At 40.2% G+C, this 27,911-nt stretch overlaps 1 protein-coding gene and 1 long non-coding RNA gene across 5 annotated transcripts in view; one reads left to right on the plus strand and one right to left on the minus strand.

Annotated features, from left to right (window-relative positions):
* The window catches only part of LOC121138871, a 64,858-nt gene that overhangs the window by 25,160 nt on the left and 11,787 nt on the right, over positions 1-27,911 (plus strand). For both annotated transcript variants that reach the window (XR_005875748.1, XR_005875747.1), the window contains exon 3: positions 26,873-27,014. This is a non-coding gene — a long non-coding RNA (uncharacterized LOC121138871). The remainder of the gene's footprint in view (positions 1-26,872; positions 27,015-27,911) is intronic.
* The window catches only part of LOC101827226 (zinc finger protein 474), a 54,527-nt gene continuing 41,351 nt past the window's right edge, over positions 14,736-27,911 (minus strand). For all 3 annotated transcript variants that reach the window (XM_013112700.3, XM_040741826.1, XM_040741827.1), the window contains 2 exons: positions 23,236-23,416; positions 14,736-14,903 (listed from right to left, as the gene is read on the minus strand). In XM_013112700.3, coding sequence (XP_012968154.1) covers positions 14,752-14,903; positions 23,236-23,416 — 333 coding nt within the window. In that variant the 3' untranslated portion in view covers positions 14,736-14,751. The remainder of the gene's footprint in view (positions 14,904-23,235; positions 23,417-27,911) is intronic.

The raw sequence follows: 27,911 nt of genomic DNA on the forward strand, positions 1-27,911 counted from the left end.
CCATTAATATTGAGGGAAATTAAGGACCATTGAGTGTTAATTCTTGTTTGTTTTTGATTTGTTGGTGCTGGTGTAATTGCTTGTGAATTTACCCCCCTTTTTCTTTTGTCTTTGGGTAATGTTGGATTATCTATTGTGTATGTTTTTGTGAGCATAGTTACTACCTTCCTTAGATTGAAGTTTTCCTTCCAGTACTTTCTGTAGGTCTGGATTTGTAGATTTATATTGTTTAACTCTGGTTTTGTCCTGGAATATCTTGTTTTCTCTATCTATACTGATTGAAAGCAGCTTTGCTGGGTACAGATTTAAACAATACATATCCACAAATCCAGCCCTACAGAAGGTCCTGGAAGGAAAACTTCAACCAAAGGAAGTTAACTATAACTGGAAAAAAATAGGCAATAGATAATCCCACTTTACAAACAGCCAAAAGAAAAAAGAGGTAGAAATCCGCGCACAATTCCACCACCACCACCAAATTCAAAACAAACAAAAATGGACAATCAATGGTTATTAATAACCCTCAGTATTAATGGTCTTAACTTGCCCATAAAAACACACAGGCTAAAGAATGGATTCGAAGACAGAATCCATCCTTCTGTGGCATAAAAAAATACACCTCAGCTTCAAAGACAGATGCTACCTCAGAGTTAAGGGTTGGGGAAAAGATTTTCCAATCAAATGGACCCAGGAAACAATCAGGGGTAGCATTCCTAATATCTAACAAATTAGACTTTAAACTAAAATCAATCAAAAGAGATGAATAAGGTCATTTCATACTCATCATAGGAAAAATCCACCAAGATGAAGTATCAATTCTGAACATGTATGCCCCAAATACAGAGGCATCCACATTCATAAAAGAAACATTACTGAAATTCAAAACACACATAAAATTTCACACACTTATAGTGGGAGACTTCAACACCCAACTCTTACCACTAGACATGACCACCAGACAGAAACTTAACAAAGACACAAATGAAATAATAGAAGCTATAACCCAGTTGGGTTTAACAGACAGTTACAGAACACTCCATCCAAACACAAAGGAACATACCTTCTCAGTGCCACATGGGACCTTCTCTAAAATCAACCACATACTTGCCAACATAACAAATTTCAAAAGGTACAAAAATTGTAATAACTCAATGTATCTGACCAGATCATCATGCTTTAAAGTTAGATTCAACAACAACACAAATTGCAGAAACCCTACAAACACACAACACACCCAAACTTATGGGACACTTTGAAGGCAGGGCTAAGAGGAAAGTCCATAGCACTAAGTGCCCACATAGAGAAACAGGAGAATAGTCAGTCACACTAGAGAATTAACAGCACAGCTGAAAGCTCTAGAACACAAAGAAGCAAACTCACCCATGAGGAGGAGATGCCAGGAAATAATCAAATTGAGGGCTGAAATCAGTAAATTAGAAACTAGGAAAATAATAAAAGAATCAATGTAAAGAAGAGTTGGTTCTTTGAGAAAATCAACAAGATACAAAATGGCAGAGTGTGAACATGCAAATTAACAAAATCAGAAATGAAAAGGGGCATAACAAAGGACACTGAGGAAATCCAGAGAATCATCAGGTCATACTTTGAAAACCTGTACTCCTCAAAATTAGAAAATCTAAAGGAAATTGACAATTTTCTGGATAGATATTACTTACTAACATTAATTCAAGAACAGATAAGCAATTTAAATCGACCTATAACCCCTAATGAAATAGAAGCAGTCATCAAAAGTTTCCCAACCAAAAAAAGTATAAGGCCAGATGGCCTCAGTGCAGAATTATACCAGAAATTCAAAGAACAGCTAATGCCAATTCTCCTCAAATTATTCCATGCAATACAAGCAGAAGGGTCATTGCCAAACTCTTTATTTTAATTTTATTAAAATTGTTGTTGAATTCTAATTTTAAAGCATGGTGGTCTGATAAGATGCATGGAGTTATTCCAATTTTTTTGTAGCTGCTGAGGTTTGATATGTTGCCAAGTATGTGGTCGATTTTTGAGAAGGTTCCATGTGGTGGTAAGAAGAAGGTATATTCTTTTTTATGTGGATGAGATGTTCTATAGATATCTGTTAATCCCAGTTGGGTCATTACTTCCATTAGACCCTTTGCTTCTTTGTTGAGTTTCTGTCTGGTATTCCTGTCTAGTGGTGAGAGTGTTGTGTTGAAATCTCCCACTATAACTGTGTGGGGTTTTAGATGAGATTTAAGTTCTAATAATGTTTCTTTAATGAATGTGGATGCCTTTGTATTTGGGGCATAGATGTTCAGGATAGACACTTCATCTTGGTGGGTTTCACCTGTGATGAGTATGTAATGACCTCCTTCATCTCTTTTGATTGATTTTATTTTAAAGTCCAGTTTGTTAGATATTAGGATTGCTACCCCTGCTTGTTTCTTGGGTCCATTTGATTGAAAAATTTTTTCCCAACCTTTAACTCTCAGGTAATGTCTGTCTTTGAGGGTGAGGTGTGTTTCTTGTATGCAGCAGAAGGAAGGGTTCTGTCTTCGAATCCATTCTGCTAGTCTGTGTCTTTTTATGGATGAGTTAAGGCCATTAATATTGAGGGATATTAATGACCATTGATTGCTCATCCTTCTTCGATTTGCAATGGTTGTTGGTGGTGGAATTATGTGTGGAATTTCACCCCTTTGTTCTTTTGGCTGTTGGTAGAGAGGGATTCTCTAATGCCTATGTTTTTCTGGTTGTAGTTAGCTTCCTTGGGTTGGAGTTTTCCTTCCAAAATTTTCTGTAGGGCTGGATTAGTGGACACATATTACTTGCATCTAGTTTTGTCATGGAATATCTTATTTTCTCCGTCTATAGTGATTGAGAGCTTTGCCAGGTATAGTAGTCTGGGCTGGCATCCATGGTCTCTTAGTGTAGGTAGAATATCTATCCAGGACCTTCTGGCTTTCAGAGTTTCCATGGAGAAATCAGGTGTAATTCTGATAGGTCTGCCTTTATATGTTACTTGACCTTTTTCCTTAGCTGCTCTTAATATTCTTTCTTTATTCTGTATGTTTGGGGTCTTGATTATTATGTGGCGAGGGGATTTTTTTGTGGTCCACTCTATTTGGTGTTCTGTAGGCTTCTTGTACCTTCATTGGCATGTCTTTCTTAAGGTTGGGAAAGTTTTCTTCTATGATTTTGTTGAATATGCCTTCTGCCCCTTTGAGGTGGATTTCTTCTCCTTCTTCTATACCTATTATTCTTAGGTTTTGTCTTTTCATGGTGTCCCATATTTCCTGGATGTTTTGTGTTAAGGATTTGTTGGATTTAAGGTTTTCTTTGGTTGATAAATCCATTTCTCCTAGTGTATCTTCAACACTTGAGATTCTCTCATCCATCTCTTCTATTCTGTTGGTAATGCTTGTATCGGTAGTGCCTGACTGTTTGTCCAGCTTTCCTATTTTCTGCCTTTCTTCAGATTGTATTTTTTAATGTGTCCATTTCAGTTTTCAGCACTTGCAGTGTTTGCATTGCTTCTTGCAATTTTCTGTTTATCTTTTCGTCCATTTGTTGCCTTTTATGAATTTTTTGGTTTGTTCTTTCTTCCATTTCTTGCATTTTTTGGTTTGCTTTTTGTTCCATTTCTCGCATTTTGTGCTTTGTTTCTTCTTCCATTTCCTGCCTTTTTTGATTTGTTTCTTCTTCCATTTTTTTCATTTTTTGCTTTGTTTTTTTCTACCATTTCTTGCATTTTTTGCTTTGTTTCTTCTTCCATTTCCTGCCTTTTTTGGTATGTTTTTTCTTCCAATTCTTGCATTTTTTGCTTTGTTTTTTCTTCCATTTCTTGCGTTTTTTGCTTCATCTCTTCTTCCATTTCCTGCCTTTTTTTGGTTTGTTTTTTCTTCCAATTCTTGCATTTTTTGCTTTGTTTTTTCTTCCATTTCTTTGAGGGATTTTCCTATATCCTCTTTTAGGGCCTCTATCATTTTCATGAAACTGCTTTTAAGGTCATTCTCTTCTGCTTCATTCACATTGGAATGTTGGGGTCTTGCTGGTGTGGAGTCTCTAGAATCTGGCGGTGTCATATTTGTTTTTCTGTTGCTGAGTGTGATTTTGTATTGTCTCTTTCCCATCTCTTCTTCTTGTGGGTGCAGAAAGAGCCCCTTACTGGTCTGGGGACCAGAGTTCCCTTTTGGTGGGTGCTAGCAAGTCCAATAATCTGGTGGTTCTTCTATTCCTTGTCCAAATGCTGGTCCCGTGGGTGGAGAAGAACAGGAATCTGGGGTGCTTAGCCTCCTACCTGGTCCCTGGACCCTATGCTGGGTCCTGTTGTACCTGATCCGGAACAGCTACTCCCCTGGTCTCCCAGCCTCCTCTGGTTTCCTGGTCTCGTTGGTGGGAGAGAAGACCTGGAGTCTGGGGTGCTTGGCTCCCGCCGGGATTGGGAGCTCTGTGCAGTTCCCAGGCGATCTGCAGGCACTGGAACACAGGCCAGGAAGCTGGCCTGTTTACCTGATGCTGCCGGAGGATGCCAAACTCTTTTTTATGAGGCTTCAATAACCTTGATACCCAAGCCACACAAAGACACAAGTAAGAAAGAGAACTTCAGACCAATATCCCTCATGAACATTGATGCAAAAATAATAAAATACTGGCAAATAGAACCCAAGAGCACACCAGAGAAATCATCCACCATGATCAAGTAGGCTGCATTCCAGGGACGAGGGAATGGTTCAACATATGAAAATCCATCAATGTAATCCACCATATAAGCAAGCTGAAAAGGAAACAAAAAAAGAAACAAAAAACATGATCATCTCACTAGATGCTGAAAAAGCCTTCAGCAAAATCCAACACCCCTTCATTATAAAGGTCTTGGAGAGATCAGAGATAATAGGGACATACCTAAACATAATAAAAGCAATATACAGCAAACTAGCAGTCAACATCAAACTAAATGAAGAGAAACTCAAGGCAATTCCTCTAAAATTAGGAACAAGACAAGGCTGTCCACTTTCTCCATATCTCTTCAATATTGTACTTGAACTTCTAGCTAGAGCAATAAGACAACAAAAGGAGATCAAGGAGATAAAAATTGGAAAAGAAGTCAAATTTTCACTCTTTGCAGATGATATGATAGTTTACATAGGTGATCCAAAAAACTCTACCAGGGAACTCTTACAGCTGATAAACACCTACAGCAATGTGGCAGGATACAAGATCAACTAAAACATCAGTAGCCCTAATATATAAAGACATAAATGCCCTAAGAAAGAAATCAGAGAAACGTCACCCTTTACAATCGCAACAAACAATATAAAATACCTTGGGGTAACACTAACCAAACAAGTGAAAGACCTGTGCAGCAAGAACTTTGAGTCTTTAAAGAACTAAATTAAAGAAGATACCAGAAAATGGAAAGGTCTCCCATGATCTTGGATAGGTAGGATTAACATAGTAAAAATGTCAATCTTACCAAAAGCAATGGACAGATTCAATGAGATCCCCATCAAAATCCTAGCCAATTCTTCACAGATCTCGAAAGAACAATTCTCAACTTTATATGGAAAAACAAAGACCCAGGATAGCCAAAACAACCCTATACAATAAAGGAGCATCTGAGAACATCACCGTCTCTGACTTCAAGTTCTATTATAAAGCTATAATCCTGAAAACAGCTTGGTATTGGCACAAAAATAGACAGGTAGACCAATGGAATGGAACTGAAAACCCTGATATTAACCCACACACCTATGAACACCTGATTTTTGACAAAGAAGCTAAAATTATACAATGGAAAAAAGAAAGTATCTTCAACAAATTGTGCTGGCATAAGTGGATGCTGGTATGTAGAAGACTGTAGATAGATCCATATCTATCACCATGAATAAAATTTAAGTCCAAATTGATCAAAGACCTCAACATAAATCCAGACACAGTGAACCCCTTAGAAGAGAAGGTAGGTGGTACCCTCAAACAAATTGGTACAGGAGACCGCTTCCTGAACATAACACCAGTAACACAGACAGAGAGATCAACAATTAATAAAAGGTACATCCTGAAACTGAGAAGCTTCTGTAAGGCAAAGGACACAGTCAACAAGACAAAAAAGCAGCCCACAGAATAGGAAAAGATATTCACTAACCCCACATCTGACAGAGAGCTGATTTCCAAACTCAAGAAGCTAGTCACCAAAAACCAAATAATCCAATTAAAAAGTGAGGTACAGAACTAAATAGAGAATTCTCAATAGAGGAATGTAAAATGGCTGAGAGACACATAAGAAAGTGGTCAACATCTTTAGCCATCAGGGAAGTGCAAATCAAAACAATTCTGAGATACCATCTTACTCCTGTCAGAATAACTAAAATAAAAAATACCAATGACTGTTTATGCTGGAGAGGATGTGGGGAAAGAGAAACACTCTTCACTGCTGGTAGGAGTGCCAACTTGTACAGCCACTTTGGAAATAGGTATGGCAGATCCTCAGGAAAATGGGAATCAGTCTACCACAAGATCCAGCAATTCCACTCTTAGATATATACCCAAAAGATGCACATACGTCTGTTCAGCCATGTTAGTAGCAGCATTGTTTGTAATAGCCAGAACCTGGAAGCAACCTAGATGCCCCTCAGCTGAAGAATGGATGGAGAAAATGTGGTACATTTACATAATGGAGTACTACTCAACTGAAAAAAAAACAATGGAAACTTCAAATTTGCATGCAAGTGGATGGAACTAGAAGAAACCATCCTGAGCAAGGTAACTGAGTCACAAAAAGGAAAAAATGATATGTCCTCACTCATTATGGATTTTGGACATAGAGCAAAGGAGTATCAGCCTATAATTCACACTGCCAGAGAAGCTAGGAAACAAGGAGAACCCTAAGAGAGACATTCATGGTCCTCCAGAGAAGGGGAAAGGGACAAGATATCCTGAGCTATTTGGGAGCATGGGTGGAGGGGAGAGGGATTTAGAAGAAAGAGGAGGGGAGAGGAAGACAGGAGAGAGCAGGAAGATCTAGTCAGGGGAAGAATAGAGGAGAGCAATAAAAGAGAAACCATAATAGAGGGAGACATTATAGGTTTAAAGAGTAATCTGGTACTAAGGAAATATCCAGAGATCTACAAGGTTAACTCCAACTAATAATCTAGGCAAAATAGTCGAGAGGCTACCTTAAATGCCTTCCCCAATAATGAGAATGATGACTACCTTATATGTCATCCTAGAGCCTTCATCCAGTTGCTGATGGAAACAGAAGCAAACTCCCACAGTCAAACTCTGAGCTGAACTCCTGGAATCCAGTTTCAGAGAGGGAGGAGTGATGAGTAAGGGGTTCAAGACTAGGCTGGAGAAACCCATAGAAACATCTGACCTGAACAAGGGGTAGCTCATGGACCCCAGACTGATAGCTGGGAAACCAGCATAGGACTGTTCCAGACCCCCTGAATACGGGTGTCAGTTAGGAGGCCTAGGCAATCTATGGGGCCTCTGTAGTGGATCAGTTACTTATCCCTAGTACACGAATGGACTTTGGGATCACACTCCACATGCAGGAATACTCTCTCAGCCTAGACACACAGGGGAGGGCCTATGCCCTGCTCCAAATGATATGACAGACTTTGGAGATCCCCCATGGAAGGCCTCACCCTCCCTGGGGAACAGAAATGGGATGCGATAGGGAGTTGCTTGGGGCCAGGGGAAGAGGCAAGTTACAGGGAACTGGGACTGACATATAAAAGAAGCTTGTTTCTAATTTAAATAAAAAATGGAAAAATGTAAAAGCTTCTCATCACTGTCAACTCAACTTGAACGGATGTGTAATTACCTAGGAGATCGATGCACATCTGTACTGGTTCGTGTGGCAGCCTTTCTAGAGGTGGTCCACTGATGTTAAAGGTCCACCCTGAAAGTAGGTTTTGTAATCTCATGGGCCAGGGGACAAGGAGAATGAGAAAACATCTGGGGTCTGGCATTCACCTGTCTGTGCTTCCTGGCCAGTCATGGTATGAACCTCACTCCTCTACCATGCTTTCCCTGCCATGATAAACTGAGTTCACTGAAGCTGAGGACCAAAATATCTCTTTAAAAATGTATTTCCATGAAGAGAGAGAGCTACCATGTGTCCTCTGTACACAGAAGCTACCCCAGCCATGACTGGCAGGTGTGTGTGTGTGTGTGTGTGTGCAAAACAGTGCACGAGCCGGGGGTGGACTGTGTGACCCCGATTTTCCACCCATGCAGGATGCAAGAATTATAGAGTCATGGAGGCTTTCACACACATTTCAGAAGAAGACCTAAGAACCCCAGCACTATGCTAGGTTTAGGATTCCTGTGGGCAGCCCCAGAAAAGACAATATTTGAAGCTGTGAAGTGGTTGAAATCTAAGTTGTTGTGGATACCCCAGAGTATTGGAGATGTCAGCAGTGTGGACCGTCCATTGCCACAGGCAATGAGTGGAGCCAGCTTCAGAGAGAAGATGTCAAGTCCATTAGAGACAAGGCTCCTTCAGGGTCAAATCATGATTACTACATGGCCCTCATATCATGCATGGAACTATAGGATTTGATGGTCGCCTTGCTGGTTTTAAGCCCTGCTTTGTTTCTATCTCTCTTACCATGCCCTCACTCCTCCAGTTGGAAATGTTTTCTCTGTGCCACAGGTAATTTTATTCTGGAAGTTTAATAGGAGCTTACAGGTAATAGTTTGCCTTGAGACTCAGAAGTGACTTGAATCTGAGCTTTTGAACAACAGAGGAACTGTTAAGACTGTGTTCATTACGAGACCAGATCATGTGAGCCTTTGGGGCCAGGGGAGGGATGTTATAATTTGGATATGAAGCTGCCCCTACGGCCTCACTTGTTAAAGCCTAGTTCCCAGCTAGTTGGGCTATTTCGGGAAGTGTGGAAATGTTAGGACGTTAGAATGTGGGTCCAGCAGATCACTGGGGTGAGTTCTTTGTCCTGTACACTTCTGGCCATCCTCTCTGCTTCCTAGGGAGATGATATACCACTGCCCACTGTGCCTTCCTTGTCTTCATGGTCTAACGCCCCTGAAATTGTGAGCCCAAATGACCACTCCTTCTTGCGTTGTTGTTAGATTCTTAGTCCACAGTTACCCAGAAGTAACACATACAGAAGAGTATCTGGGGCATGGAATACTTACATTTTCCTCCAACAAAAGCAAAGCCTGGGCAGTTGTAGAGCATACAGTTCAAGTGGGTATACAGATGAGAACTGTGAGGGGGTCTCAAAGGGTAGAAGTTTCAATGCAGGGAGAAGGAAGTGCAGACGGTAAATTTGCTGCTTGCTAATTTATCAATCAAGCAATCAGGGGCCTTTGTCCAGCCCTTCCCTACACTTCAAGTTGTTTTGATGGTTCACCCATTCAGCATTTCTTGGATATCTGCCCCAGAGAGTGTTGTTCAGTCATGTCTTAGTAGAGAAGCAGTGGAGAACCACTCTCCCTTGTGAATTTGAGAGCTGTACCTCTCTGATTCACGCGGGAGTCTACCTTAGGCTGCACAGATGTTGTCTTACTTACTTCTCTGTTGCTGTGGTGAGACACCATGACCAGGGTCGCTTAAGGAGGAGTTTATTTAGGCTCACAGTTCCAGAGGCATAAGTTCCCATCCTGGGGGGAGAAGCATGGCCTCAAGAGGCAGGCATGGAGGCAGGGGCAGGAAGCTGAGGGCTCACATTTTCACAGAGGCAGAGGGTGAGCCCACAGACTGCACAAAGTCTCGGGAGCAACAACAACAAAAAGGCAGGTGTCATAGGAAGATGTTTTTAAATAGCGGTTTTATGGCGGAAGGGAACAGCGTGCTCTGTAGAGAGAAGTTGAACTAGGAACACAGCCTGGTCTGAGAGCACCCACAGGGACAACACCGGATCTGGCTCACCTCACTGCCTGTGCAGTGAGACATAGTGACACGCTGCTGCCATTCAGCTGCTTGCTCTGCTGGCAGGGAGGAGATCACAGGCCACCCTGGAGCTTGCACAGGTCCTGCCCCACCCTCCACACGGCCTCTGAGCAACAATAATAAGAAGAACGGTTCCTTTTCTGGACTAAGTCTCCTGGGAAGAACTTTCATGGCTGCCTCTGGAGGCCATTCAGACGTCTGTGGTTTTGTGCTGCCCGTGGAGGCCATGTTGGTGTCCAAGATCCCTGCTGCCAATAGAAGCCATGTTGATGTCCGTGATCTGTGCTGCTGCCGGTTCCAGGTTGATGTCTTGGCGTCTGTGCCCCAAGCTGCCTTTGGTTTCTGTAGGCAAGGAAGCTTCTTTGCAGTGCTATTGGTAGCTGCAGATTCATAACTGAGAAGGAGAGACACTGAAGGTTTCTGCGGCACCCGTTCCTCCCCCAAGAATTAATCCAGATGGGAGTCTTTAAAAACTGTGATAGCGGTGAAGTGAGCACTTCTTTTTCTTTAAGGGGCTGGCCACTGGAAGTTTGACCACGCTCCAGTGAATATATGGGTTACACAAACTGGACTTGTTTCTTTTCTTGTTTTTGTTTTGTTTTGTTTTGGGTTTTTTTTTTGGGTGGCACAAGGGTTGGAGGATGGACCTGCGAGAAATGGGAAGTGTGTGTGATCGGGATCCATTGTCCCAAATAATTAATAAAAATATTATGTTGGGGGAAACGTTCGAATATCTGAACCTATGGGGGAAAGTCTTATGAAACAGAAACGTAGTTTTAGAGACTATAGTAGCTGGTCTGAGTCAAGACCCCCCAGAGACCACCAAGAGACCAGATCTGACGCAAAAGCAAAGAATCTTTATTATCCCAGCATACTAGGCCGACACGCCTACACAAAAGCAAGGCAGCAGCAACTAGGACCCCAAGAAGGAGTTGGGGGCTTCTTTTAAGCCTTACTGGGGGCAGTGTCCAAGGAAGTTAGATCATTTTAGATATGATTGGCTTAAGCAAGTGACAATCATATTAGCATGTTTTTATTGGCTGGGACTAATCAGGGCTGGTCGGGGCTACAGTTTTCCATTTTGGGGCAGACCTGGACAAGTCCCAGGCCCCGTCCTTGGGCTGCTGTGGGGGATGGCTCAGGCCTAGTCTGGCCTACTACTCCGTTTACCAGGCCTCCTCCTCACTGTTGGGGGCGTTGGAGATTGTCCTTTATTTGTGGCTTTTCCTGCAAAACTGCTTGTTGAGTCTCAGGAAAACAAAATTGAGGCCTGATCTCTGAGAGAAGACTGAGAGGCCTGTTATGGCATCTGCTCAGAAGCTACATCCTCGAGGTTTTGCATAGCGTAGGCTCTGCTGACTAAAAAGAGTCTCAGCTACTGACCAATAGAGTGCTCAGTGTGAACCAGTGACAAAAGCTGCCCCTGGGATACCTGTGTCAGGTCTCATCTTACCACCTTGCAGCTAAGCTTGTACCCATTTTAATTCAACTTTGTGCTTTTATAATCAGGAATAAAAAGCATTTCCGGGGAGACACAGTGGAATCATGGGTCACTACACCTCTCTCTGTCATCTTCACATCTTCCTTTTAGTCCCAGATGACAACTATGGGATTCAAACCATTCAAATGCAGCCTTAGTAAGACGGCAGAGCTAAGTCAACCAGGACACAGAGAACAAGAGATTTATTTCGTGCTACTTTGGTCATTGAGGATAGCCATTTGAGTAGTTTTCTAACATGATATTTTAAAAAGAAAAAAAATGTACCATCCTGCAATACCGTATCAGAGTTTTTTCCTATATTCTGGCCAATTTGGCCTCTGCCGAAAGTCCAACTGCTTTTCATTTGTGATTTTTCTTCCAAGTGCGAGGAAAACCTTACTTTTTATCTCTTGCTGCAGAGAGAGGGCAGGGCCAACTATTTATGCGGGCCAGATAGCAAATCTGTGTGAAAGACAAGCGATAAGGAAAGGTGGACTGTGGCCAGATGAGGGGGAAGGACCTCTCAAGGCAAGGGAAGGAAAGGGCTAAGCTTCCTGCCTTGACATGATATGAGATTCAAGTCATACTAGTTGGTTTTAGACACAAGTAAAAAGAAAAAAAATGACAGAAACAGGCAGAAACACAAAGTCCAAGGCCTGCTTTTAGGAAGCAGAAGACATTGGATTTCTGATCTCTTCATTATTCATAGCTCCAACAGGGGATTGCAACTTTTTTTTCTACAAAGGAACTGAGACCCGTGTTCCTCAAACCAAAGCAATACAGCAGGGAATTACCTTGAGACATCATCTGGAAATACTTGTTGCAAAAATACTATGATGCAGCTGCCAGGAGAGGCCCCATGATGGATATAAAATGTTTAAGTGGTTACACATAGTAGCGACGGCCCTTACTACAACACACTTGTCATTTGTCTTTTGGTATGACAGACCTTGTAACTTTGATGTAAATTCATTATGTAAAGGGTCATCAAGACATGCTGAAAACCTCCCCATGATCTTGCAAAAGATTCTTCAAATAAAGTTTACACAGCACTAGGTAACAGAGTGAGGAAGGCATTGCATCATTGTTGGTGTTTTCAGTGGCATTTCATCTCACACCAGTAACTACCTGGGTTAACAGAGAGTTCAGAGTACCTTTATCTACTTCTTCTTTAGCATGTAGGGGGTTACTATGGAAACTATATCAAGGTTCACATTCATGAGTCGTGAAGGTGCCAACCATTGTTAAAGAAGCAATTTTCTTTTGAGAACTTCATAGATCCTCAACAGATGTGAACTTACTAGGGTGAAGGGGTAGTTGGCAGAGAACTGGTGAGCTCATTCCTATTCAGGGCAAGATTAGATAACTTGCCTTCACAATGGGCCAGAACCTGAGGGAGATGTCATTACAACTGAGCTTTCTCCATGTTTAGTTCCATGGAACATTTGAAGACCAGCTGAGGTGAAACCATATGTAGAATCCTCACCGTAAGTTCCTTGATGGATTTTCAAGCCTGTTCACAGTTGCTCCTAGGATGTGACAATGCCTAGATGAATGCTTTCAAACGCTTCAGAAACTCAGAGACTTCATTCATATAGATGAAGACACAGCTGCTGGCATTTGGCTGTGCCAATGAACCTCTTTATGATGCTTAGCTGCAACTCCTTTCGACGTTGAGGCCAGAATGCTTGCTCTACCTGTCCTCTTCACAGTTTATTCCTGGAGCATCAGCAAAATACCAAAACATCTTTCAAAACCTCTAATGGGACCTACTTCAAAGTTTTATTTTCACCTCTGTCTAAGATACACGCAGATCAGCGGAAGAATGGCAAGTGTGCCAAGGTTCTTGTTTGCCTCAGTTACTAGACACTGTGGGAGAAATATCTCCTTTGTCAGATCATTTATGTTTGCATGGATAATCATAATCGTATGGTAAAGATACTTGTCATAAACATCAATAGACATTTATTGGGCTTCAAATCTTAAGTCCCAAGTTAGTTTCTTTACTCTGTTGCTTTACTCACTCTTATTGTGTTCCCAAATTAGCTGTTGAACCTAAGTATTAATTCCCTGATTTGTTAAATAAACAGAACTCCATCTACTCATGGAGCTGATATAAGATATACATAGGCTACAGTATACAAAAGCCATAACACAGTTCCTGGTCCCATAGTACACTCAACTATGCTACATTCCATCATTTAGGTTAACAAGCTGAAATAAAGGAGTCACCAACTATGAGCCACTAAATGCCGACTCACAAGATTCTTGTTTCAGAGATCTCTGGGCTTTAAAAAACCTCATGCTTCCTTTGGCAGACAGAAAAGAAAACAGAATGATTAGCACAATTGCCCTAACTTAACCCTGGATAATAAGTAGATGTGGGACCAAATTGTTAGGTTGAATGCATTCACCTATGATTTATAACTGGCTGTGCTATGTAAGCTCATGAAGTCAAGGATTGCAGGAAGCTGGTGGATCCTCATGGTCTTGGAATTCAGCCCAATCATGAACAAAGATCCCAAGTTGAATGCTGGGATTCTAGGCAAAGCCATACTGCCTGGGAGAGCAGAGCTTCCTGGGCAGAGCACCTCTCTGGCCCCAAGCCTCCTTCCGGGAGAGCCCTGCCTGGATTAAAACACATTTAAGGACTCTAAAATACAAAGTTCTTTCACAACCCAGTTAGGGTGCGTGGGCCTGGGTGGGGAGGCACAGAACTTCCTGGCAGACTTTTAGAATCAACAACGAAGAACCTATAAAACCCAAAAAGGGCTTAACAACTATTGCTAGACCTCCACAGGAGGAAGGAGCTGGCCTCCACCCATTTTGATGAATTTTGTTACAGAGGCCTCCTGACACATGACCCTGGAGCTGTTAGCTAGGCAGTGCCTTCGGAAGCATTTCTTGCTGTTAGAAACAAAGTAGGAGTTAAATGTGGTTCTAATATTTCTTACGTCTTCAGCCCTTTTAAGTTTATGAAACTTCTCAATCAGTAACTCTGTGTAAAAGGATCCCCAGATCAGAAAGCAAGGGGGCTTGGAAGGAAATCCATTCTGGCTACAACCTAGAGTTGCCTGGAATTGCTCTTTTAAGCCTGTTTGCTGGGCACAGGCTCACTCTGAGGAAATAGAATGGGAGAAAACTGGAAACAATTGCCTGAGAAAAGCCCCTTAGACCAAACTTCCAGCTGTGACGAGAAGCCACCTGACAGAAGTGTGACATGGCTCCCCTAACAGCAGGAATGAACCCGGCTGCCTCTGCACAGACTGCCCCTCCGGACTAGGCGAGGGTCCAGTTCTCCCTTTGTCCTCCCACTGAAGCTCCCTCCCTTTTGAAGGCATTCATTCCTGAAACACTCGGTGCTGAGGAAAGGGCTTTACTTGGTGGCTTTAGGTTTACAAGATCGCTGGTGAACAATCAGTCTGTCTGGTAGGAAGGTCCGCCCACAAACGTTGCAGGGAACCAATTGACTCTGGGCACTTGTCCAAGCAGCTTCGTTTAAGGCGTCAAGATCGTAGAACCCTTTGCCTGCAAAAAGGAAGGAAAGGAGGGAAATGTTTTTTTTTTTAAAGGAAAGGTAAAATGTGTTCGTTTCCATTCTAGGGAACCATGTTCTACTATTTATGGAAAACAGTCGCAGGAAATGCCTCTCTGGACTGGCGTTTTCATGCAAATCATGTGACTTTAGCAGAAATTAATAAATAAATAGTATTGAACATTTTTGCAAGGGCTAAATGCAGTTAGCTACGAACTGTAGGCTTTTTTACGCTTTGGATATTATAAAGGGAAAGACATAGTTCCATGTTATGATATGCATTCTTCACTAATTATTAACATCTTTGCTTACACACTGTTATCTTGCAAATATAACTTTTGGCTTTCTCTCTGTTCATTCTAAATATAAGCTTACAACAGGAAAAGAACGTGTGTTTGTATTTTCCTCTTATGCAATCCTTCCTGGAATGTTTTCAGAGACTCAAACTGACAACTGAAAGTGAATTTAAGATGAATTATACCCTAAAAAACATCATCTCTTCATGACTATAAACCCAGATGTTCTTTAACTAATTCACGTGAAGAATGCAAACAAGTTGAGGGGAAAAAGCGTCCTTCTGAAAACAGAGAGCTGAGAACTGTGTAATCTTCTCTGGCAGGGCATGGGAGAGAAATAGCATATGATTTTGTTTTATAGGAACAATGTGGGGTTTCACTTTAATAAGCCTTATTTAAATAGAATGACTTTAGTACATTAAATTGACTATGTCCTAGAATCTCCCAAAATAGGCCCCTCAAATGTAGCCAGGCACTCAAAATGTATCTGTTTTTATCATTGGCCAGCGTATGTTACTTAATTAAACACTAGGCTATGTGTTCATTCAATTTCTATCTTAATGGTTCACACAACCATAACATACCTTTAGATTCTTAGCATGCCTTCTTTTAATGGAGATTTCAACCCTGAGAAGCCTGGTATTTCTCCTTTAGATAAAATAAGTATCACTATTATACAGGTCATAGATGTATGTTTAAAGATTTGCTATTGTTTTTAATTTTGTGTGTGTGTGTGTGTGTGTGTGTGTGTGTGTGTCTGGTGTGTGTGGGTATATACATGGGATTGCAGGTGACTGAGGGGGTCAGACATGCTGAATGCCCTGTAGCTGGAGTTACAGGCAGTTGTGGGTTGCTAGACACGGGTGCAGGGAAGTGAACTCGGGTCCCCTGCAAAAGCAGTACGTGCACTTAATGGCTGAGCCATCTCTCCAGCACACGAAATGTGTGTCGTGAGTGCTCTGAAAAATCTGTAGAGAAAAGGACAGCCCTGACTTTTTCATTGTAATGCTTCTGCATAGGGCTTTGAATGTGGACCCAGGAAAAGAGTTATTTGAACTTAATAACTGCACTGAGTGTGGGGTAAGGGAAGCCTTTACCTAGAGGAGACGGGCACCTTCAGAGATCACAGTAGCATGAAGTCAAGAGGAAAACTGTAAGCAAGTGTATCCTTTGTCAACAGTGGCAAACAGTGAGACACCCCCTTTCAGGGATTTTCAAGCTATTCTTATGTCTAGCCATATGATAATAAGTATCAAGCAGAAAAAATGATACAGAGCATTGGGAACAATTATTTTGGGTACCACACGATAAGTTCCAGGAAAACATTAAGGTATGTGGTCTCTCTAGAAAAAAATACTGTGATTTCAATGGCTGGATACTTCCTTTTTCCTTTTCAAAGAGTTTTATGTTTATGGGTGTTGTGTCTGCATATGTGTATATGCACCACATGTTTGTGATGCCTCAGAAGGTTAGAAGAGGGTGTCAGAACATGTGGATGTTGGGAACAGAATCCAGGTCCTCTGCCAAGAACAGGCAATAGTCTTTACCTCTGAGCCATCTCTCCAGCCCCAAGATACTCATTTTGAATTCTTTCTCAACCTCTATATAAAGTTCTTCTTGCTAAGAGCTGTGAATAGCTGAGTTTCAATAGCATTGAGGACTTACTATAACAATCTAGATTTCACTCTTATATTCTTCTTGGATCTCCCCTTAAGGAGTGCTGTGAAATAGCCCGTGCTGAACAGCCTGTGCAGTAGCTTTGGTTACAAAGGGAAAATATATTGAATAATGCTTCTCTTAAAATAAAAAATAACCTTTAAGGAATGAGGAAATAAGATGAAGAAAACATTAATGATAAGAATATAATAATTGACTTACAGACCCCCACTCTCCAGGGTCCCCAGCTTCAGGTGAGCTTGGGTCCCCCTGGGACCACCCTACCCCCCATCACCCACTCCCTCAATCTTCAGGGGGGCTGCTCCTGGCATCAAGAGGACCCACACACACAGGAAAGGCATCAGTCCTTCCAGACCCCACCCTCTGGTGTCCCCAACTTCAGGTGAGCTTGGGTCCCCCTGGGACCACTCCCCTGCCCATCACCCACTCCCTCAATCTTTAGGGGGGCCACTTCTGGCATCCAGAGGACCTGTCCACACAGGAAAGGAATCAGTCCTTCCAGACCCCACCCTCCAGCATCCCCAGCCTCAGCATCCCCAGCTTCAGCTTCAGGAAAGAAGGAGACCAGCAGAGACAGAAAGACCCCACCTGCACCCACTGGAAGAAGAGATGGGAAGAAGATAGAATAAGAGCTTACTCAGCAATAGAAAGATCAATATGTCTCCACCAGAATCTAGAGACCCAGCACCAGCAAGACCTGAAAATCACAACATAGATGAAGCAGAAGAGACATACCCTAAAGATTATTTTATGAAGATGATAGAGACCCTCAAAGAGGAAACAAGGAAATCCCTTTAAAAATAGAAGAAAAAACAAACAAAAAATAAATGAAATGGAGGAAAAGACAAACCAAAAAATTCAAGAAATAAATCTCTTAAAGAATCTAAATAGTACCAAGAAAAAACAACCAAACAAATGAAGGAAACAACTCAAACAGTTGAAGGATTGAAAGCTGAAATAGAAACAATAAAGAAACCACAGAATGAAGGCATGCTGGAAATAGAAAAGCTGGGTAAACAATCCTGAACTACAGATGCAAGTATCACCAATAGAATACAAAAGATAGAAGAGAGACTCTCAGGTATTGAAGACTCATTAGAGGATATACAGTCATCAACCAAAGAAAATCTCAAAGCCAACAAATCCCAAACACAAAATATTCAGGAAATATGGGACACCGTGAAGAAGCCAAACCTGAGAATAATAGGTGTAGGAGAAGGCAAAGAAATACAACTCAAAGGTACAGAAAACATATTCAACAAAATCATAGAAGAAAACTTCCCTAACCTAAAGAAAGATATGCCTATGAAAATACAAGAATCTTACAGAACATCAAATAGGCTGGACCAGAAAAAGAGGTCCCCTTACCACATAATAATCAAAACATTAAACCTACAGAGTAAAGAGAAAATATTAAGAGCAGCTAAAGAAAAAGGCCAAGTAACATACAAAGGCAGACCTATCCGAAATACACCGACTTCTCAATGGAAACTATGAAAGCCAGAAGATCCTGGACAGATGTCCTACAAATGCTAAGGGAACAAGGATGCCAGCCCAAACTACTATATCCAGCAAAGTTTTCAATTACCATAGATGGAGAAAACAAAATATTCCATGACAAAGCCAGATTTAGACAATACGTATCCATGAATCCAGCTCTACAGAAAGTGCTGGAAGGAAAACCTAGACCCAACAAAGATAACTACACTCACAAAGACACAGGAAATGGATAATCCCACTTTACCAAACACCAAAAGAAAAAGGGAGGAGAACCTACACACAGTAACTCCACTACCAATAAATCAAGCACAAATAAGAACCATCAATCAATGGTCATTAATATCCCTCAATGTCAACAGCCTCAATTTGCCTATAAAAAGACACACCCCAGCAGAATGGATACGAAGGCAGAACCCTTCCTTCTGCTGCATACAAGAAACACATCTCAACATCAAAGACAGACGTTATCTCAGAGTAAAGGGTTGGGAAATGATTTTCCAATCAAATGGAACCAAAAAACAAGCTGGTGTAGCTATCTTAATATCTAACAAATTAGACTTCAAATTTCAATCAATCAAAAGAGATGAAGAAAGACATTTCATATTCATCAAAGGTAAAGTCCATCAAGATGAAGTCTCAATTTTGAACATCTATGCCCCAAATACAAATACTCCCACATTCATGAAAGAAACATTACTCAAATCACACATAAAATCTCACACACTAGTATTAGGAGACTTCAACATACCATTCTCAGTGCTAGACAGGACCTACAGACAGAAACTTAACAAAGAAACAAAAGAACAAATAGAAGTTATGACTCAACTGTATTTAACAGAGATCTATAGAGCATTCCATCCAAACACAATGGGATATACCTTCTTCTCGGCACCACATGGAACCTTCTCTAAAATTGACTACATAATAGGAAACATAGCAAACCTCCACAGATACAAAAAAATTGGAATAACCCCCTGTAACTTATCAGACTACTAAGCATTAAAATTAGAATTCAACAATAACACAAATCGCAGAAACCCTACAAACTCATGGAAATTGAACAATGCACTATTGGACCATCCCTGGATAAAGGAAGAAATAAAAAAAATTAAAGACTTCCTGGAATTAAATGAGAATGAAGACACAACATATGCAAACTTATGGGACACTTTGAAAGCAGTGCCACAAGGGAAGTTCATAGCACTAACTGCCCACATGAAGAAACTGGAGAACAGTCACACTAGAGAGTTAACAGCACAACTGAAAGCTGTAGAACAAAAAGAAGCAAACTCACCCAGGAGGAGTAGACGCCAGGAAATAATCAAATTGATGGATGAAATCAATCAAGTAGAAAACAGGAAAACATTGCAAAGAATCAATGTAACTAAGAGTTGGTTCTTTGAGAAAATCAACAAGATAGACAAACCTTTGTCCAAACTAACCAAAAGGCAGAGAGAGAGCATGCTAATTAACAAAATCAGAAATGAAAACGGGAACACTGAGGAAATCCAAAGAATCATCAGGGCAAACTTTGAAAACCCGTACTCCACAAAATTAAAAAATTTAAAGGAAATGGACAATTTCCTGGATAGATATCACTTGCCAAAACTAAATCAAGAACAGATAAACAATCTAAACATACCTATAACCCTTAATGAAATAGATGCAGTCATCAAAAGTCTCCCAACCAAAAAGTGTCCAGGCCCAGATGGCTTCAGTGCAGAATTCTACCGAATTCAAAGAAGAGCTAATTCCAATACTCCTCAAAGTGTTTCACATCATAGAAGCGGGAAACTCACTGCCAAACTCTTTTTAGGAGGCTACAATTACCTTGGTACCCAAACCACACAAAGACACAACTAAGAAAGAGAACTATAGACCAATTTCCCTCATGAACATCAGTGGAAAAATACTCAATAAAATACTAGAAAATCAGATTCAAGAATACATCAGAAAAAAATCATCCACCATGATCAAATAGGCTTCATCCCATAAATGCAGGGATGGTTCAACATTAGAAAATCTATCAATGTAATCCACCATATAAGGAAACTGCAGAAGAAAAAACTACGTGATCATCTCACTAGATCCTGAAACACAGTACACCAGTAACACAGACAGAGAGAAGTACAATTAATAAATGGGACCTCCTGAAACTAAGAAGCTTCTGTAAGTCAATAGACACAGTCAACAAGACAAAAAGGCAGTCCACAGAATGGGAAAAGATATTCACTAACCCCACATCTGACAGAGGGATGATATCCAAAATTTACAAAGAACTCAAGAAGCAAGTCTCCAAAACACAAAAGGATGCAATTAAAAAGTGGGCTGCCGAACTAAATAGAGAATTCAATAGAGGAGTCTGAAATGGCTGAGAGACACTTGAGAAAGTGCTCAGCATCCTTAGCTATCAGGGAAATGCAAATCAAAACAACCATGAGATATCATCTTACTCCTGTCAGAATGGCTAAAATCAAAAACACCGAAGACAATTTTTGCTGGAGAGGATGTGGAGAGAGGGGAACATACTCCTACTGCTAGTGGGAGTACCAACTCGTACAGCCACTTTGAAAATCAGTATGGAGATTCCTCAGGAAAATGGGAATCAATCTACCATAAGACCCAGCAACTCCACTCTTAGGCATATAACCAAATGATGCAAATTCATACAACAAGGACATCTGTTCCACTATGTTCATAACAGCATTTTTTGTAATAGCCAGAACCTGGAAGCAACCTAGATGCCCCTCAACTGAAGAGTGGATAGAGAAAATGTGGTACATACACACAATGGAGTAGTACTCAGCAGAAAAAAAAACAATGGAATCTTGAAATTCGCAGGCAAATGGATGGCACTAGAAGAAACCATCCTGAGTGAGGTAACCCAGTCACAAAAAGACAAACATAGTATGTACTCACTCATATATGGATTTTAGACATGGATCAAGATAGTGCCAGTCTGAAATTCCACTGACAGAGAGTCTGGGAAACAGGAAAGAACCTAAGAGAGATATGCATGGTACCCAAGAGAAGAGGAATGAGGCAAGATCTCCTGAACAGTTTGGGAACATGGCGGGAGGTGGGAGGAGTGGGGAGTGGGAGCTGGGAAGAAGAGAGGGGGAGAAGAGGAGGAGAGAGTGGGTCATGGGGGAACAGGAAGTTTGAGTGGAAGGTAGAATAGGAGGAAAACAGTGTGAGAAATATCATAATAGAGGGAGTCATAGGTTTGAAGAGAAATCTGGCACCAATGAGACCTCTGGTGATCTAAAAGGATGACACCAACTGGCAAGCTAAGCAATAGTGAAGAGACCACCTTAAATGCCCATTCCTGATAATGAACTTGATGTCTACCTTATATGCTATCCTAGAACCTTCACCCAGTGACTGATGGAAGCAGAGGCAAACACCTACAGTTAAACACTGAACTGAACCCATGGAACCCAGTGACACAGAGAGAGGAGCAATGAGCAAATTGGCAAAGAATGGGCTGGTGAAACCAGCAGAGACAGCTGATGTGAGCAGGGGGGACCTCTTGGACCCCAGACCGACAGTTGGGAGGCCAGCATGGGACTGATCCAGACCCCCTGAGTGTGAGAGTCAGTGAGGAGACCTGGGCAACCTATTGCCCTGGGCAGTAGATCAGTTTTTGTCCCTGGCATACAAACGGACTTTGGACTTGGACTCTTAGGGGAGTGCCTGGACCCTGCCCTGAGTGAAATGACAGACTCTAGATATCCTCTATGTGGAAGGAAGTGGAGATAGGGTGGGAGGCTTGGGGTGCGGACGGAGGGGAGGGAGAGGGAGCTGGGATTGACATGTGAAGCAAGCTATTTAAAATTAAAGTAATAAAAAAAGAATATAATAATTGAGATTGAGCTTGCATGACAATTATGTAAATATTTTACACATATAATATAAAACACCATATATAATACCACAAAGAGTATATTACATAATATGTGGTATATTATATAACATAAAATGGCATATGTTATATAATATAAAATATACATATAATTAGTTATATAATATATAATAATCATCATATAGTCATACATATATCCCATAGTTATAGATAATAAGCTGCATACTTGTGCATAATATATAATATATCGTTTATAATATACAATATAAAAGTGTAATGTATACTATTATACATAAAATAATGATATATAATTTATAATATATGTATGTTTTTCTCTAGACTGTGTTCATACTCTGTGGAAACAAGTACCCTGTAACCTTCATGTGAGACTGTACATCTCCACTTTCAGTTGGGTTGTATAGCACTTTATAAATTGCTGACTGAAAAAAAAATTCCATCTAGATGTCTGGATTTCTGGTTTCATTTGCATTTATTGGAAAATACAAATATCTTGGGCTAAGTTTCTTAATGACAACAGCAGCCAGACGAGGGTACCTTCCATTTTTGTTCACAAAGGAAACACTTTCTTCAATTACCTGACTCATAGACCCTACAAGCATTTGAGTTTGGTACTCCTGCTCATGAAGAAATCAAGACACATTGATAAAGGAAAACAAGGCTGTGTATATTCTCCAACATCTTTAAGCTTCATGTTATCTTAAATATAATGTGTGATAATATATAAAAATAATTTTAGGAAAATATGTTAAATTCCCATGGGTCCCTCTCACAAGGTGTTGCCAGGACATAGTATCTTTATGTCTCAGCATCTGAAGACAAGATAGTAAGGGCATTTCAGAATGTCTTTTAAAAATCCATTTTTACTTCATTTAGGATGGTAAGTGTCGCTGATTTCAAATGATAGAACTAGTAAGAAAAATTAGCTAATTTTCTAAAAACTTTTTGGGGGGTGAGATAAGAACTTACCAGTAATGGCTCTAACTTCTGGTTTTTTCGGTTCTGGTCTCCTTAGTTCTTTAGGCAACAAATTGTTCTCATTATGCCATTTTTTCAGACATTGTGGCTCATGGATGCTAATAGATTTGGTCCCATATTCACGGCCACAGATGTAACAAATAACTGTTGGTGGACGCCTTATCATTGTTGGCTGAAAATAATATAAACCCATTAGATAAAGGATAGATGTGGAAACTTTATTTGAAAATTAATATTTTTAATTCTAGTTAGAGGGGCTAGAGAGATAGCTTAGTGGTTAGGAGTACTTGGTGCTCTTGCAGAGGACCTGAATTCAGTTTCCAGAAGGTCATCACAGCCTATAGCTCCAGTGGATCCAACAGCTCATGGATCAGTTGTTCTCTGACCCTCATATGCACATACGCCAGCGCACACACACACACACACACACACACACACACACACACACACACACACACAGAGACATAAATAAATGCTAAATAAGTAAGTAGATATATCTGTAGATGGTGGGACACAGAGTTCCAGTGATTGGTGTTTTCCCTGCTTGTTTTAGTGTTTCTTTAGCCGAGTCTTCACTTGTTAATCCAGTTTCTTCCTTTTGGAATGGGAATGCATATTCTGTCATTGTATATTAGAAATTTGTGGCTTTTTATTTTACAATGATTCACAAGTAAGAGCTTATTGAGTCTCTGATGGACTTTGAACTTGGCTTTTGAGCAGTGTTGAAACTGCTATGACTATTTTTTATTCATTTTACATATTAACCACAGTTCTCCCTTCCTCTCCTCCTCCCCCTATCCCACCTTCCCCCAAAACTCATCCCCATCCACTCCTCAGAAAGGGTAAGATTTCCATGGGGAATCAACAATTCCTGGCACATTCAATTGAGGCAGGACCAAGTGATCTCCCCCCTCGGCCCATCCCATCAAGGTTCAGCAAGTCATCCCACCATAAGGGATAGGCTTCAAAAAGCCAGAGAGTGCCATGACTCTTTATGAACTCTTTGTTATAGGAAAAGTAGGAGCCTTTGAGATCAGGTAGAATAGTATAGCTTGAAAATGATACGACCAGTACAGGTTGACAAAAGGTGGTGTGATGGTTGACCTTCGTTGTCAACTTCACTAGATTTGTGATCACCTGGGAGATACATCCCTGGATGTGTCACTGAAGACGTTTCCCTTTTTTGCTGTGGTGAATGAATGTATCTGTAAATCTTAGTCAGAATCAACCCTCTATTAAGTTGCTTCCTGTCAGGTATCTGATCACAACAATTAGAAGAGTAGCTAATACAGATGAGAGTTGGTGAATAAATACTTCACTAAGGCTAATTTCACACAGTTTTCTAGAAGTCCTTAGCAAAATTGTGCCTTATCTATTGCATACTATACAGGCTTCCTTCTTTTCCATTTATCACCTTTCCTGAATAATCCAAAGCTAAAAAAAAGTTGGAGGCCAAAATTAATGACCTGACATTTTTTAAAATAATAATAGAAAACAAAACAAATTATCCTACTATAAGATAATGCGAATTTGGAATTTCAGTCCAGTAAAAATAGTCTTCGAAACTTAAGATGAAATAAAGATGTCTTTGGCCAGGGGAACAGTTAAATAATTCATTACTGATAGATTTTTGAGGCAAATATTCTAAGAGAAGTTTCAAATGACAAAAAGAAATAACAGCAAATAGTCTAGTTTGTAAGAAACAATGGGGAAATACTGTAAAACGCAAATAGGTCAGTAAAATAAGCTTTGGAATATTCATACTTTTGCCATACAGAATATTAAGTCTCTTAGATAATGGGCTATTTGATGCAAAAATATCCAAGACAAAGTTTACTGTATATATGTACAAAACAAGTCTTCAAGAACACATGATGGAGCAAAACTCAAAGTGAGATAATTATTAATTTGATTATAATAGTTTTTGAATATGAACCAGTCAAAGGTGTTTATTTTAACATATATAATAGGCACTAGTGCATACAGGTATACAAGGGGAGAAACTAAAATCAATGGGTAAATGGCCAACCAAACCCCAAATATGATAAATTAACTGATCCCCAAAGAAGGAAGGGTAATAAAAGAGAAACAAAAACATCAACTCACCAAAACCTGGTGATTAATAGCATTAAAATAGGAAGACAGGTAGAAATCAGGTCAAATATGTCAATAACTGGCCAGGAGCAATACTCTTATTACTGCTTACCATGCTACTTTCTGCAGTATACCTCAATAAGCTTGTTTTTCCCCAAAAGGAAATCAGTAATTGTAGTAAATTTAGATAGACTAAACAACACAATTAGAAGACATGTTGCTGGGCACAGGGGCTTATACCCAAAGTTAGTTAATGTGATGCTGAAGTAGGAAGATTACCATGAGTTGAAGGCCATTCCAAGACACATGAGTTCTAGTCCAGCATGGGCTAAAGAGCTAAACTCTCTCTCTCAAAAGCCAGGAAAATAAAAATTAAAAATAATAAAAGTAAAAGAGAACACAATTTTCAGGCTAGATAAAAAGATGAATTCCAACTTTGTGTTTTTATTATGAAAAACACATTTTATGGACACAAACATGCAAATAGGTTTCAAGGGAAAGAACGGGGAAAAATATCTTATGAGACCAGTAAGAGAGAGAAAGCTGATATGTCTTATGTTCAGCATAGGAAGCTTGAGTCAGATAGGCAAGAAACTGCAGGGCCATGGAGAGCCAGGAAAGCCGTTCTGAGATCTGGATTTTACTGTGCTCAGGGTCATTCAGCAGGGACTAAGCCATAATCGTGCATCAGGGATATTAGCTTGGTGGGTTGTAGCCATGAGGCCAATATGACTATGAGATCCAATAAGTGGCTACTCTGCAGATGAGGGAATAATGGGCCAGAAATGGCAATATTTTATTCTACAAGATGACAGTCAGGCACAGAAAGGGAGAAATGAGCAAAAGCAAACTGAAAAAAATAGGAAAACATGGATTGTGTTCTGGATCTGAGGAGATTGACATATTCATAGAATTTGACCTCATAAAATCCAGCCAAAACAGGAAATGTAGGCCTGCGATTCAGCATTAATAGTCTTTGGAACTATTCATGGAGGAAAGGATATTTTAAATAGGAAAATTTCAGATAAAGGGATTAGAGAGACTATGGAGAAAAGGTACAAGTAGAAGGCCTATAATAAGGATATTGAAAACAGGAAACTACAGGTAAAAATATGGAGAAAGGTTCAAATTTTCAGTTGAGGAAATGAGGCATGGAGAAAAAAGCTCCATCCAGAATTTTGGAAACACTCCTTCCTGACTTCCATCAAGGTGAAGTCATCACTCTGTAAAATGCTTTAAAAGAAACGGGAGGAGAGAAAAAGATGTCATATTCACTACTAGGTCACATGTCGGTGATTGGTGACTATGTCACATGTCAGTGATTGGTGTGTGCTCATCCTTGATGGAGCAGGACAGGTAAAGAAAAGACTAAGATTTTAGATATTAGCTAATCACATAATTATTAGATAGTCAAAATTGTTGCTAGGAAAAAGGGAGTGCTTTCAAAAACTTAAAGAATGGAAATGAGAGCTGAGTAGAGTCAAGAAAGGCTTGTTTATATGACAGGATTATAAAACAGGGTCTTCCTCTACAGGCAGAGAACTGGGATCAAGCATGGATTGAAGACATTGAGCTGAGAGAAAAAGGAAGAAAGAAGAAATAGGTGAAGTTACATAAAGGTGGTCGTAGGAAAGTCAAGGTTGATAGAACTCACAAACATGAGCTTCGTCTCCTAGGTAACATGATCTTCAGGGGATGAAGAGATTCAGATTCTGGGAAATAAAGTATTAAAATTATAGGACTGGTTACTGTGGGAATGTGACAGCAGTTCAGTTAGGAAAAATACTAACTGAAACAAAAATGACCTAATTAGAGTTGCAAGAGATACCAGCCGCATTAAAGATTCCCTTTCTTATATGTTCTTTAGTAGGACTGGAAGGCATGAAGACAAATTAAGTGGATGGTATTTTATCCTTTGGAGAAATAAAGCATGGTAAAATATGTATGTTTTAGAACCATCCTGCCTTTTACCACAGCTATTGGTCAGTCTCCTGAAATGAAGAAAACACAAAACAAGATCACAATAAAAAACAAAAACCAAACTACCATTATGATTTCTGATGACCAGAAGCAAAATAGATCCTAGAAGACTAACCAGAAAATTAAGAGGCCCAGTAAAACTGAAATTGGAGTGCCTTCCTGAAATGCCGATTTTATTAGAGATATAGTATTTTTATTGAGCACTACTCGATGCCAACAGACTGTCTTTATCAAAATAACTGGTGCTTGTTTGTCATGTTTCCATGCATGCAGAGTCATGTAGCCTATACAAAGTGACTTGGGAAGCAGGGGACTCAAGACAGAGAGAATATAAAGTATAAGCCATAATTTTTCGAGACACATCAAAGATCCCTGGGCTTTCTTTTTGTGTTTATTCATTTGGAAGGTTAATTAAATACAGGTTTTTCAGTTGAAAAACTTGAAGTTGTTCATTTTTACTTTGAGAAGAATGTATTTATTAAGACTCCATATGGAATCTGGATTGCAAGCCAAACCCAGCATTTAACCAAGCATAGCAAGCAAAATAAATGGCATGGTGCCTAAAGGAAGACATTCACATCAAATTGTCATAG

Source organism: Mesocricetus auratus, unplaced genomic scaffold (assembly GCF_017639785.1).
Source record: "Mesocricetus auratus isolate SY011 unplaced genomic scaffold, BCM_Maur_2.0 Super-Scaffold_6730, whole genome shotgun sequence".
NCBI classification, from domain to species: Eukaryota; Metazoa; Chordata; class Mammalia; order Rodentia; family Cricetidae; genus Mesocricetus; species Mesocricetus auratus.